At 38.3% G+C, this 14,467-nt stretch overlaps 1 protein-coding gene and 1 non-coding gene across 2 annotated transcripts; one reads left to right on the forward strand and one right to left on the reverse strand.

Moving 5' to 3' along the window:
- Positions 1 to 1,633: 1,633 nt before the first annotated feature.
- On the forward strand, positions 1,634 to 14,259 carry LOC138050734 (uncharacterized). Its single transcript, XM_068897030.1, has 9 exons — positions 1,634 to 1,720; positions 2,805 to 2,877; positions 4,553 to 4,779; positions 7,697 to 7,748; positions 10,146 to 10,327; positions 10,833 to 10,979; positions 11,262 to 11,403; positions 11,914 to 12,066; positions 14,004 to 14,259. The coding sequence occupies exons 2-8, from the start codon at positions 2,823 to 2,825 to the stop codon at positions 12,063 to 12,065; spliced, it is 957 nt and encodes a 318-aa protein (XP_068753131.1). The 5' UTR covers positions 1,634 to 1,720; positions 2,805 to 2,822; the 3' UTR covers position 12,066; positions 14,004 to 14,259.
- Positions 3,292 to 3,364, reverse strand: Trnay-aua (transfer RNA tyrosine (anticodon AUA)). The gene has a single exon. It is a non-coding gene; the product is annotated as a tRNA-Tyr (tRNA).
- Positions 14,260 to 14,467: the final 208 nt, after the last annotated feature.

The raw sequence follows: 14,467 nt of genomic DNA on the forward strand, positions 1-14,467 counted from the left end.
ACTAATGTATGTTGATATTGCATTTTAAATTCAACTTAGGGTTAAATAGGAATAAATGGAGGTGGCGAGCTAAAAAGGGTCCAAATCATTGATCGCTCTCTTGACTTTTGCTACAGAAACATCTCATTGCTCACTAACAGAACATTAAATGGTTCTATTTTTATCCAATATTTTTTTGGCGATCACTGGAAAAAAGGAACTTGCCCCCGTAATAGACCATTTTACAGTGAGGCTGCCGCTGACTACATTTGTGCTTTTCTACTGTAAACGTAGACTTAAGAACAATTATTTCATGAGCGCGCGTTGGAAATGAGCTGGCATAGACCTCTTTCATAATGGCGGTCAAATAAAATATTGTTCTGTTTTAATACTAGTAAGCCCTTCTAGCCTCGTTACGGCGACAAAGTTTCAAAAGAGTATTTGTTTCAAAATGAGGGCAGTAGGTCTAATTAACATAAATACAAAAGAATGTGAAGGTGTCTCCATTTATGAAAGTGGTCTATAACCAATCTAATATCAAACAAGCGCGAAGGGAATCATTGTTTTGTTAAATTTTCGTTAAAGTCTAAACGCTTGGACCCTTGGAAATTTAAGCCAATCAGTTTCTAGCTTGGCAACACTTGAGGCACTCAGTTTTCACATTAGGTCATAGGGTATATGGGATTGAGCTGATAACCGAGATTGAGTGAACCAATTAGAAAGCTGTAATTAAATGCAATATCCGAGGTTGAAAATTTAAAAATTGATAATCACAACAACACAATTTACATGATAGTGTATCAATATAAAGTCCGACACCGGCAGCCTCGCATTCATTCACTGAGCAAGCCCCATTAGGCCATTTGCGAATTGGTGTTTGCCTCTGGTTCAAAACGAGTCTTGGTGCTCAACCATTCAAATGATAATGAGTTTGGTTTGCATAAAAATACAGTCACCACTCATTTCCATTTGAAATTTTGCCTCCACTATTCAACCGGACACTCAAGCCAGGATACATGGGCGTGTTGGCCAGGCAAGCCATTGGAATAGGTACAAGAATATTAATACATCAATTCTAAAATAAAGAGAAAAGCAATGCACCAGAGCCGGACACGAAAATCCCTAAAGAAGACCAGCAGGTGGAAAAAAACGTGTACCCCCGACGAAGGCAGTGGTGCGACCCTCGGGGTTCTCGGGAATTATAATTGAAAGACACTAATTACAATGGAAATGAACGCTAACATATACCGCCTAACGAAGCATTAAACACTAATTCAGCTCGATAGAAAAAAAAAAACCAAACAGGGCTTGTGCTCGCGACGAGGGCTAACCGTAGAATGCCTCACTCGCTAAACGATTGCCAAATACAAACCACGATCACGTGGCACTCCAAGCGCGTGCCGCTCACAACCAGGCCTCTGCTACGTGACGGCAAAATATCAATTTGAGCTAATCAGGATTATCACAAATTAAATTTATTGTGAACCAGGACTCGCTTTGAAACCGAGGGAAACAGCATATTGTAAAATGGCCTATTCTGTTTTATTTCCGGTTATTTGCATCGTTGTAGGAACCAATCAAAATCACTTTCAAATAGAATGACACCATTCAACGATCACAATATTTAACGCCAAGCTACTTAAACAGTAGAATTAATCTGACAGCATCAATTGTGTAGATACCTTCGCGTGTGAGTGGTTGTCCAGAAGAAATAATTCAAAGAACTGCGCTGTACGGGAAGGTAAGGATTGCTAGAAAAAAGGTGTGATGGGGTCGATTGTGAGTTTTAACACTCTTTCGAACAGTTAAAACGGGTTGTTTCTGTTATATCATGTTACAACTCTCCATTCATGCAAGTGATTATGATTTCAAATATTTACTTATTCGCGCTGACACGAAAATCAGATATTTTATATAAATCAAATTTCCTCTTTATAAAAAATTGCGTTCGTAACTGCGAAGATCATAGCTTCACTTGATGTCTTCATAATTTTGTTAGCAAAAATAATTTAATTTCCCTCCGTTTTCAGGTTGATTAATGTAATCTTTAGTATAATTTGCGCGCCATTTTTCGCCTTGCTTCTCATCTACTTGGTCAATATTCGAAACAAAAGTTGAAATAGGTTTAATAACCGAGACCTCTGACCATTGTTAATGCAGTCACAGCCTCCAACAGACCAAATCTCGTTTCGTGAACGAAAAAACGCAAAATTAATTATCTCCTAAGGAAAGAGTACATTTGCATTATGACGCAAACTGAATGCACCGAACGAGGTCAACAAAAAAGGTGAAAATGTCAAAAAGCTTGAGTGTTGGCTTGTCAAACGACATCCCGCGCTGATGCTCAGAGTTCTTAACTCCACTTCAGGAACAATTTTATATATTGTTCTCTCGTCACAGAACTTTGCCGGGTAGTGTAAACTGTGTTGATTATAGTAATTGCACTATTATAGGAGGAAGTTAACAGCTGCACTTTTGATGCTTTACTCTTATCAGAGGGTGAATGGCTGACCCTGGAAAGTCTCGATTTCAATTTACCTTATGTGGATCGTAAACGTATTTCTATGAACACAGTTCATACTACCAAACAAATGATTTCAGTGTTTCAAACAACTACAAAAACGGTCAACACCAAAAAATATCATTAAGCATAGTTTCTGAAAGGCAAACCTAATTAGTGGTGTTTGGTGCTCTATTGTTACAACCTCATGCAATGATGTCCAGAACTCTTCAGTTCAAGGATTAATGATATTTCTTTTCTCTCTTTTTGCTCTGGCGCCCAAAAGAATAACATGTTAATTTATATCTAATATATTCCATTGTAGATTTGAATTAATTAAGAAATGATGATATTATGGACAACTGTCGTCTTCTTGACTCTGTGTTATCCAAGTCATGGTGAGTTGATTTCTTTGTCTTGTGTCTAATAACGCGAGCGTAAATGAAATAAATCGCATAAATCAGCTTTACGACGCGCAATAGAATTTTGGAGAGCGAAAAGTAGTTTTGACAAGTGCTGCAGTTGTCCTTTCAAAATTGCACTGAACCCGAACAAGTCCATTATGGATTAATGAAAATATCTAATTAGTCTCAACTTTTATCTATCTACAGTCGTCACTTAAATTTGCATTTTGGTTACAACATTTTCAGTAACTTTTTGGAAATATAAATTCACAAACTTAGCTGAATTTGAGACAATGTATTCAATAATGAAATGGTATATGAAATGCGGATATGAAATCAAGTGAAGCTATGACCTTCGCAGTTACGAACGCAATTTTTACAATTGCGTAGAGAAGCCTGAAAAATTCAGGACTTCAACGGGATTTGAACCCGTGACCTCGCAATTATGGTGCGACGCTCTAACCAACTGAGCTATGAAGCCACTGATGTTGGGAGCTATGATCTTCGCAGTTACGAACCCACAAATGACCAGCTCCCAACATCAGTGGCTTCATAGTTCAGTTCAGTGGTTAGAGCGTCGCACCAGAATCGCGAGGTCACGGGTTCAAACCCCGTTGAAGTCCTGAATTTTTCAGGCTTCTCTACACAATTGTAAAAATTGCGTTCGTAACTGCGAAGATCATAGCTTCACTTGACAATGTATTCAGCTACATACGAAAATATCTTTCAATAAAGCGTAAACCCATCTCATCCTCGCCAGGGGTGGAAAATACCACCGTGACGTTCAGAATTAGCAATTATTGAATGAGGCTGAGTAGGATATGAATAATTCTGCAGGTCGAGGAGGGTGTTATCCACCAAAGCCGAAGGCCGAGGTGGATAACATCGTCCGAGATCTGCAGAATTCTTCATATTCTACGAAAGCCGAATTCAATAATTGCTTTATTATTCATTCAAAATATTTTCTTCGCTCAAACTTCTAAACCTACTCGCAGCCATTTTTCTCCTCAACAAAAATAACACAATCTCGTCCCCAGCTTTGTTCGGTCAACGGTTCAATAATTTGCAGCGGGCTGCACTTTTGACGTCATTGATTCAATATGACGAAGTTTCTTTCGAAATTTGGTGAACAGCAGCTGGTTATGGTGAATTATGCGTGTGGTTTTAACCAATCAGAAACAGGGAAACATTTTGAATGAATAATAAGTATCCTCATGGGATATGGGATAGATGTCTCCAACTCGGGCTCACTGGGCTGCGTAGTTCCCGCGAAGTTATTTTAACACGCTTTGGTAAATCGGTGGTTCCCGTTTTGTTTTGGCCTCGACTGGCATGGTGACGAGTAGTTTTTAGTTCCTTCGTGGCTTCACAGGCTCGGGTCCGAGAAATATTTTCTAAACATATTTTAAATACAAAAGAACGATTTTCAATGTTGCAGAGATGCCTTCTTCAGTGCCAGTGTTACATAAGATGCAAATGTGAATATAAATATCTGATAAATATTACTGCGTACAAGTAAAACCTAAAGAAAGTTGTTGGTTTTCCGAGTGGAAGGCGTGTTTAATTAATTAATCTTGTGCTAGAAAGTGTTAGAGTTAGGGCAACCACTTGCGTACACAAGCCGTCTAGTCGAACTTAACCATTAAAAATAATTTTATCACTTTTTAAGGAGGACGGCTTTCCAGTAAAAAAGTTCTAGAGGACAAAACAAACTCGAAACGTGGCTTGGTTGGTGGTTGGCCGTGGCTTCATCGACGCGGAGAAAAAGTTTTCTTAGAGAAGAAACATGCGTTTGATTTCTTTGGCGCCTTCAAGATTGATATCAATCACGAGTGTTATGACGAGGGGTGTGTATTTGGCGAAGTTGTGGAGCATTATGGGTACTCGGAAAAATCGGTAGGGTCTCTTGCTTGAACTATGAATATAACAGTGGCAATAAACTTAGGAGCAAGCTACGTTTTGGAGTACCAGGTTGAAAAGACCCTTTCTTAAGTCTACTATCGGCTTGATTCGCTTTCCGATTTCTTTTTCGCTCGCCTCAGTGTTATCCCGAACCAAGAGTGAATTGGATAACATTGTTGTTATGGTATATGGGTGGGCTCCCCAGCACAGTCACAAATGAGTCTATTTTAAGATACCCATTCCCGCGGAAATCAGTTGTCATGTCCCTGAAAAAACATGGAAGAAGCAGTCTCGATTGACATGGCTTCTTCTGATTGGTTAAAATTGGCGGCCCTTTGTTTGTTTCGAGCGCAAAGTGTATCTAAAAATAAATCCATTTGTGACTGTACTGGGGCAAGACCGAAAAGTGATAGATCAACACTCTTGTCTAATTCACTCTTTCTCGAACGTAGTCTGCCCGTCCCAAGCAGGTGCATGCATACTTTTTTTCTGTAATCAATATCTCCGTATCATCAAAAAGCATACTGCCGTCACTGAAATTCGTTAACCAATAATTACAATGCATCCGAAACAACTTCGTGTTCTTTTTTATTTGTTCAGATGGTTATGTTACAGGTTGAATTAAAATTCAGGTTAATTTTAATTTCAATCTAGGTTGATTTTTTTAAATGACATAAAGTGAGTGAAGTGAGTAAAGTGAGAATTTTTCAGCTCATCCACACAGCCGCGATGGAACTTTATGAAGAATTTAAAGGGTGGCTAAATTTATCTGAAGAAAAATGAAAATGCTTTGAGTCTCCAGTGCAACAAAATGATAGCAAACCGATTTTATGTGAAAACGTACACAACGTTCGCACTGTTGAAAAAGGATGTTGGTGACACGAGCAATAAGAAAAAACAAAAAAAACCTTTGCAGTTTAATTAATCAAAGAAACGAACTCGTCACCAAACCACTGGTGTCATCATGTTGGAGAAACCGCTTGTAAAAAAAAAACATAACCATTCAAAGAACAATTGCCAACACGCCGTATGAAGTGGTTTTCGGAATCTCTCGGAGAAAAGAAATCAAAAAGCCACAAATGAGTGAACAAGTCACAGCTACATCAAATACAGAGCAGGAGAATGGTTAATAATTTGAAAAAGTGAATGAGCCAGACATTGGAGGAGAGCGGTGTCTGACACTTGCAAACGCGCAGACCGCGGACTGCAGACTAACCCTAAATCACAGTTATTGAAAGCTAACCGCTCTAAAATGGCTGCTAAGACTTAAATACTGTTTAACAGCACCATTTAAAATGGGTGCTTAGACTTAAATACTGCTATTTATAGGCAGCCGGCAGTCTGCCTTCTTCAGTTATCACACACCAGAAAGGGAAGACGAAAAAGACGAAATTCGAACTTCAGGATTAAGTGCCGCTGAAAATTATTAAAATGGAAAAGAAACGCCCCTTCATCCGAATGTGCTACTTGAACTTGAAGGGGACTCTGTCAAAACAATCACAAAGTTTGGATTCATCTCTAAAAACAGACCCCACATTTCCAGCAAAAATAAATAGAAAATTAAAAATAATTTTAAAACCCATAAAACATAAACATTTAACGGTTCATCCGCGGTTTTTTTTTAGTATCTCGTCGAGAATGCCGAAGGTAGCATTTCCGAGCTTCAAGATTTCAAAATGTTCTGGCGGAGAATTTCTACAGAACCCCCTACAAGTTAGCGTCTCCGGCGCTCGCTTGTCAGCGCCCCAAATACAAAATACGCTCCGCCGTCCCTGCTATGTTGGTTGAGTTTTCCCCGTTCTCGATCGTCATTTTTCGCTGGGTACCCCGGGTCCATCTCTCTCATCACACAATTTTAGTGATTTTATTTCCGTTACCTTCAATTCACAGATCACTAGCTTTGAGTGGTTTTCAAATGAGTGTCGTAAAACCAAAATCAAAGTAATTACTTTGGCCAATCAAAAAGGACGCAGACAATCCATTTAACCAATCAAAGCTCGAAGTAATTACATGTAGCCGACAAAAAGCGCGGGTAAATGTGCATGCGCGAGCCACGATTGGTTTTGGTTCCACTTCTGATTGGTTGAAAAAGTGGCGAGAGAACTTTGAACCAATCACTGAGTGAAGTAATGCAAAACCAAAGCAATTCGCTGATTACTTTCGGTACTCAATTGAAAACCGCTCTATGCCAAGGTATTAAATCCAAAATATATATGATCAAGAGCATTCATATGACAATAGAGCTTACCGAATATCCAGTCGATAAATGCGTACGTAGCCAGGAGCCCTTGAGTAGCTTGCCTCTCTCACATATTCCCTATGAATCAACCTATGCACTATGTACTTAAGTCAACCTTTGCGCGTATCTCTCTATTTTCAGAACGCTACGAGTTCTTCGCATCATCACACACAATTTACAATGGCCAATCAGAATAAATTTATTGTCAAAAGAAAACAAAAATAATAAAACTTTTGAAATTACAAGACATGTTTCGACAGAAACTTCTGTCATCTTCAGTTGATTAATTAATGTACAAAGCGTTAAGTTGAATTTATAAGTCGGAAAAAGTGCTAACTTATAAATTCAAAAGTGCCGACTTATAAATTCAACGTAACGCTTTGTACATTAATCAACTGAAGATGACAGAAGTTTCTGTCGAAACATGTCTTGTAATTTCAAAAGGTTTTGTCGTTTTCTTTCAATTTCTGACTTGCCTGCTGATATCAAGATCCTTTGAAAACAAAAATAGCAGAAACAATATATGCAAATTGATGTAAACTGTGTAAATGTGAGTCTCCTACGCGCAAAAGTTGACTTAAGTACATCGTGCATAGGGATGCTCTTAGTCATTGGCTCCAGACCGTGACCTACCTCATCAATTACCTCACCTCTCGTTATTTTTCATTGCAGTATGAATACTGGGACACATATCAATGCAAGAAATTTAACAAGGATTGCGATGGTAAAAAGCGCGTAGAAGAGCTTGAGACGCATTTTTTGTTCCTTTTTTTTTTTTTTTTTCGTTTCTTATTAGTTTTCTTTCATGAATTAAGGTGGCTGGAATTGGTTTCGCTACTTTAAAGAGACTTTTTATTATTAAAAGGGTTATAGCTACCATGCTATATCACGTAACAGCAATGTTATGGTATCATATGAAACACCAACTATTGCTTAACAAAATGCGCCCACTATTGTGACGTTACCATGAAAAAATGAAAGCTCTTCAAAAACATCCTGTATTTCGTCTTTACTTATACTTATATCTCAAAAATGAAATCGGTGATCCCCGTCATCATCATAATCACCCCTTTTTATACACGGTGCAAACATCAGGTATCTATATAAATATTATTATCTATGTCATAAAAGACAATAATAATAATAATAGTTTAATACTTCTATGGCGCAAAATGCATTACAATATATGATCTAATGCGTCTTACAAATGCAACTAAATATAAAATATAACTATGTAAATCTAAGCTACATATTCGAGAATTCTAGGGTAAAAATATGTACGTATGTACATTATTTATATGATCATATATATTAAAGGAAAAAGTAAAAAAAACTAATAATACTAACGTCCATAAAAAAAATGTCACATTTAAGAGAAATAGGCCTGTTTAAAAATATACGTTTTCAGTTCTCTCTTAAAGATGTTCATATTGTCCTCTGCCCTAAGGGAAGGTAGTAAAGTATTCCAAAGCGCTGGTGCGGCCACAGAGAAAGGTCTATCACCAGTTGTTCTTGCAGATCTTATTGCAGATCTAACTAACATGTTACTATCATTACATCCTAAATTATCTCTTAAATGAGCTTTATAAGATAACATATCACTAAGATAATGTGGCGCTAGGCCATGTTAAGCCTAAGGATAAGGAAGCATTCTGCGCATTACTAAAAACTATAGACAAATACAAATGCAACTTCTATAATTCAGAATATAATTATATGACTAGCTCCGTGAGCGGGCAAGATGAACCAAATCGCGCGCTGTGATTGGCTACCCGAGCAGGCAAGATGGAGCGATACTTCCCGCTTGGGATTTCTCGCTTGGTCCCGCAAGATCAAAGATCATTATTGGGTGTTTTAAGTCATATAACAAATCCTTTATTGACCAAGCTTGTTCTGTCAAGATGGCTGGATATTAGCCTCGTTTTTTTTCACAAACACGCAAAAAAAGAACTTGGCCAATATCCAGCCATCTTGACAGAGCAAGCTTGGTCAATGACCCATATATACTACTGAGAGAATAAGATTAAAACCTGTTTTTCATGAATGCCGTGTCGGAGTTAATTGACAACCCTCAAAAGCCAGTTAGAAATGTCGCTTGTCTAACAACTGAGGGAAGACTGTTCCAAAGGACTACACCACTGTAATTAAATTTGTTTTTATAATATTTAGTACATGGCAAGGGAACGATATGCTTATTCTCGGGTCTTCTCGGAATCCCGTGAATCGGAAGTAGTAACCATATTACTCCACAGTGTGAATTTTGAAGACAAATAATCTGGTACAAGGCCATTGATGGACTTATAGACCATTTCTGCTTTTAGTTTTTGGCGTGGAGTTTCTAAATTGTCCCAGCCCAACTTTTTGATTAGTTGGTTGGGATCAGCATCGTAACTAGAATGAGAAAAGACGAGCTGAGAGCCGCGCGATTTTGAAGTTTCTTTGATTTGATGTCAGATAATGTTTACCTCAGCTTCCCCATACAACACTATAATAGAAGAAGTGCGATTGAACTAACACGTGCTAGATATTATGCAGGTACACAGTGGCCAATTGCGTTTGATAGATCCAATACCAGAAGAAATTTTTTTCGATATTGCATTGACATCATTACTCCATGTTAAATTTTCGTCAATTAATACACCAAGGGACTTAGTGAAATTCACTCTGTTTAATTGTGCACCATAATTTCTGAACTTGAGGGGCGGGTAAATTATTCAATTTTTGTCTTGATTTCTTATTTTAGAATAGTAATTATCAATCTATCGGCAAAGTTCTAAAAATTCATGCGAGTCAATTCAGAGCTACCTATTACATCACTTTAGTGGGCGTGTTTCATATATGGTACCATATCATTGCTGCTACGTGATATATAATAGGAGTGATAACCCTTCTGATAAGAAGGTATCTTAAAAGTAGTGAAACTGGTTTCAGCCACCTTAAGCTCATATTTTTTAGCGTTCTTAGATCAAAGTAGTCAACGTCTTCTTGTGCATCTAAAGTGTTGTTACAAAACTGCAAAACGTCGGTCCAACATAGAATTTTGCATTTTAACATTTTTTGTAATTGAAAGGGTTTTTTCAATAGTAAACACTGAATCCAATGTTTTTAAAATATTTTCCAGAAGTGTCCTGTCGCGGGAATGCTCTTGGAATGGAGGACAATACAATCAATGGCGGCGTAATTGTCGCGTCATCTTGGTATTCCCCATATATTCAGTTTCTTCCTTTCCAAGGGAGATTGAATAATCCCAACGGAACGTGGTGTCCAAAGTCTTCGAATAACGATTCACAACCGTATCTTCAGGTCAGAGAGAGACTTTCGTTCCCTTATTATCTTCTAATAGGCCATTTATATCATGGTATTTTATATCATGGTATGGTATCATGGTATATGGCATTTATATCATGGCAATGTGAGTTACTACCAAGACCATGATGCTTTGAGTCAATTAGAGTCTTCTACTATCAGTTAAATATAATGTTAATAATTGTCTTAGCATTTTAACGAAGCATTTTGGGCTAGGTACACCAGGCAAATAGTTTACTTGGGACTATTTTTTAAAAAAGTGTGCGCGTGAGATTTTCCACGCTTTGCGTGTAATGCGTGTAATGATGTACTCGCCTTCTAATTGATTCATTTCATTGCCAATGTGTTGCAATTGAATGAGGATATAACGCTTGGTTTTACCTTTCACCAAATGTGAATTTTTTTTTTGAACGGCATATCCATTTACGTCATCCCTACCATAAAAATGCACAAACCGAGGGGAAAAAATTTCGGTAGTCACATGTATTGATTCCCTCACCAGGTCGAACTTCCTTTGCGCCATAATATCTGCGCAGTAGCTACGCAAGGATCTGCTTTGTATGGCTCCGATTACGTCACAGAATACAAGATTCAAACTTCTCTGGACCGAGAGAACTGGGTAACGTACAAAGAAAATGGCACGGACAAGGTAATGTTAAGCGGATTGTAGTTTCATACTAGATCATACTGCCAGGGCAAAAATGGTCCCAGGGTAGCATCCTCGTTAATGCAAAATGGAAATGGTTACTCTTAATTCTGTTAAAGCAATTAAGGAATGAATTCATCACAGACAACAATGACTCAAGGATACTCGGGAGCTGCTCCTATAAACAGTTGTTACATGCTACTAAAACCGAAGAAATCTCTGGTCGAATGATACCGTGGCTTTCGATCGATCGACTTAGGTCTAACTTCGTAACTTTTTTAATAGATATTTCAGGGAAATTCAAATGCCAGGGACATGACAAAAAGAAACTTTGCAGAACCAGTCCTAGCGCTGTTCGTCCGCTTCTTACCCGAGGAATGGAGCAACTGGCCGTGTATGCGCGTTGAGGTGTATGGAGAACCTGAAAGTAAGGAAATTTACCATCAAATTGGCCTTAATCCGGCCTTAGATCTCTCTTGGAAGCTGTCCTGTTTTTTGTTTTATACTTCTTGAAAACTAAACATAAAAGTTGACCAGTTTATGAGTGGATGAGTGGAAAACCGGCTTTGTTTTACTCTCTTTCCCGAAAAGGAACTAAGTAACGCGTCGAGCTGTTTCCTTTAAAGTGAAAATTTTCAGGAACATTCTTCTGACATTCCTACGTCAAAAATGGGTCGTCAGTGAACCCCGCACAAAAAAACATCCGACGATAGCCATAGAATCAGTCTCTTAATTTAAGGAGCCATAGAATTTCTTCAGTTTCATGAGGGAAGTGGTCAATGTCATTAAGGCGCCCAGCAATGCTCACTATCTATATGGATGATCGAGCTGATCGAAACTGAGTAACTCCCTGCATCATCTCCTCTTGTGGGAATAGCTTAGAGGCAGCCAGATACTAGATTAATTCACTGTCATTTTGCTTTTTTTTTTCCTTTAGATTGCACCGTGAAGACAACACACGACAAATGCTGTGTGTTTCCTTTTATTTATGAAGGGGAACGAATGTTCACTTGCGCTTCATACTCGCTTGGGAAATGGTGTGCTTTAACCCCCAACTATGATAAAGACGGCCTATGGGGACGATGTTAAGGTTAGTTGCGATCCTTAAGCTTCGCTAGAAAAAAAAAATTACATCAGGGCCCAGTAGTTCGAAAGCCGATTAACTTAATCCAGGATTAGCGTAAACTCTTGTTTCGTGAATTCAACTTTTTGGTGAAAGTTTCTTCGCTTATTTTTGTTTTTCAAGATTAACTTCTTCTAATGAAAAGTTTTGCGAAATATCAACATTGAACAACATTTGGGAGTAGAGAAATAAACTCGTTGGTTAATTTTTAATCTGGGATTAGCGTTAATCGGCTTTTGAACAACCCGGCCCAGGAGTATATAACCAAGAGTCTACAAGTCTACAATCTTGGACAGAACTCGTTGGGAAAATGTGAGGCCCTAATAGGCCATTTCCGACGCCTGCCTCGTCTTCAAAGTTTTTGTTATGAAAATTAGTTTTCATTCATATGTAAAGTAGAACTAATTACCATCACAAAAACTTCGCACTTAGACTCGCTGTGAAGGGAAGGCAGACATGAACTCGGAAATGTCCTATCTGTCTGTGTGTTAAAGATCACGTTCTTCCTACTTTCCCCCCTCCCCCAGGAGCCCATGAATAGTGCCTCTCTAATACACACCCTTATGAGTCAACCTTTGCGCGTATCTTTCTATTTCTAGAACGCCACGAGTTCCTCGGCTCTGCACACACTGTCTTAAAAGGCCAATCAGAGTAAAGTCATTGTCTAACGAAGACAAATAAAGCAGTAAAACTGTATTTAAATCGTGCAAATTGATGTAAATTTATGTAAATGCGAGTCTCCTGCTCAAGGGTTCGTTCTAAAAATGGAGGCACCTACTGATAGTTCTCCTGCCCTCTCCCCATTCCAATGCATGTTGGTTAAGAAACGGCCGAAGGCTTGCACAGTATTTTGCACCACATTTGCATTATCAACATTGGTATGGGGTAGAGGGGGGGGGGGGGGGGGCACAAATATACTTTGCTTTTGAGTGCATGTCCAAGAATGTTCACCCCAGAGTTTCTCCCGTGAGTCTTGTCCAAGATTGTAGGTCTATGTAACGGCCTTTTCACAGATCAACCTATTATTAAATGGGTTCTTGACTTGCACAAAAAACTATTCTCGATCCCATGGGTGCTAATTTCTCATTCAAGACTTGTAATCGGCTGGAAAGGTGTCTTTTCGCGGTACAATCAATCTAAAAATACCTCAGTCTGTAAAAACGCCGTTCCACAAATACAGTTGTACGCTTCTTGTCATGGGCTCCTGGTTAGATATAACCTGCTAACATAGGTTTTTTTAAATCTTGTCACTTTTACTTTTCTTACCTTTTCCAAGGCTGTCTTTAATTATCTTCGCTATTTCCTTTATTGGACAGCCGTAAAAAGACAATCAAAAAAGAAAATTGAAGAAAATACAAAAATAGCCTTAGTCTGCTTAATTATCTTTATCATTATCATCCCCAGCGTTTTTAAAAGTAAAAAGTCAGTTTGCTGACTTAGGGAGGCTCAAACCAGTTTCAACACTTCCAACAAACTGTGCTATTTGTAAAAGTTTAATTTACCCAACTGTTTCACGTAAAATGGCAATTGGAGAATATAAAGTTGGCTTTGAAAGCGCTCAAGAAAACCGTTTTTAACGTTTCAGAGAGTTTTCAGCAATAAGAATTTGGGAGTCATCGTCGAATTCGTTCTTGAGATGTAAGCGCTTGAAGACAAGATAAAGGGCGTTTTTACATAGGTCTTTGTTGTCATGGTGACCTCGTACGTCACATTAATGATTGCACCTTTTTAAGCAACTATTGGTGTTTCATTTGGTACCAAAATATTCAAATTGCCCGTTGCGTGAAATAGTGTTGTACAGTTAATCCTGTAATGAGACATACCCTCTAAACTGTTGAAACTGGTTCTGAGCCACCTTAATCCATGGGATAGCTAATCCCAAATGGTGGACTCTCTTTTTGCAGGGGAAGACTGAAATGGGAGGCAAGACACTTTTTCGTCAGCTTTAAGGAGATCACAAAAGCAAGCTTCGTTAAAAGTCATTTTCGAGAAGAAAAGGTTTCTCTTTAAAAAACGCATGCGTATATAGCGTTTTATGTACTGTTATAACGTCGCTGAGAGTAAATTTAAGCAGTAAAAGAGTGTTTTTCTGAAGTGTTATTCTCGCTACCATTGGTAAAGGCCCGAAAATGAGTTAAATAAACATGCTTTACAAGAGGTTACTTTTTGTTTCGTTTTAAATGTTAGTATTTTATTTCGAATCTCTTTTTTTGTCCCCTTAATTAATATATTATTTTCGGTGGTCCCTCGGTTAGTAAAAATAGCCTACTGGTTACATCTCTCGAGATGGTTTCTAAACGATGTTATGTTAATTTGAATTGACCAGTTCACGCTCGTGAGTGAATCATGGCAAATCCCGGCAACATGG

The sequence above is a fragment of the Montipora capricornis genome, chromosome 6, assembly GCF_036669925.1.
Source record: "Montipora capricornis isolate CH-2021 chromosome 6, ASM3666992v2, whole genome shotgun sequence".
NCBI lineage: Eukaryota > Metazoa > Cnidaria > Anthozoa > Scleractinia > Acroporidae > Montipora > Montipora capricornis.

Coding starts and splice junctions, on each gene's coding strand:
- LOC138050734 (XM_068897030.1), top strand. CDS start 2,823: ATGATGATATTATGGACAACTGTCGTCTTCTTGACTCTGTGTTATCCA. Junction 10,980..11,261: donor AAGAAAATGGCACGGACAAG/GTAATGTTAAGC, acceptor CTTTTTTAATAG/ATATTTCAGGGAAATTCAAA. Junction 11,404..11,913: donor GGTGTATGGAGAACCTGAAA/GTAAGGAAATTT, acceptor TTTTTCCTTTAG/ATTGCACCGTGAAGACAACA.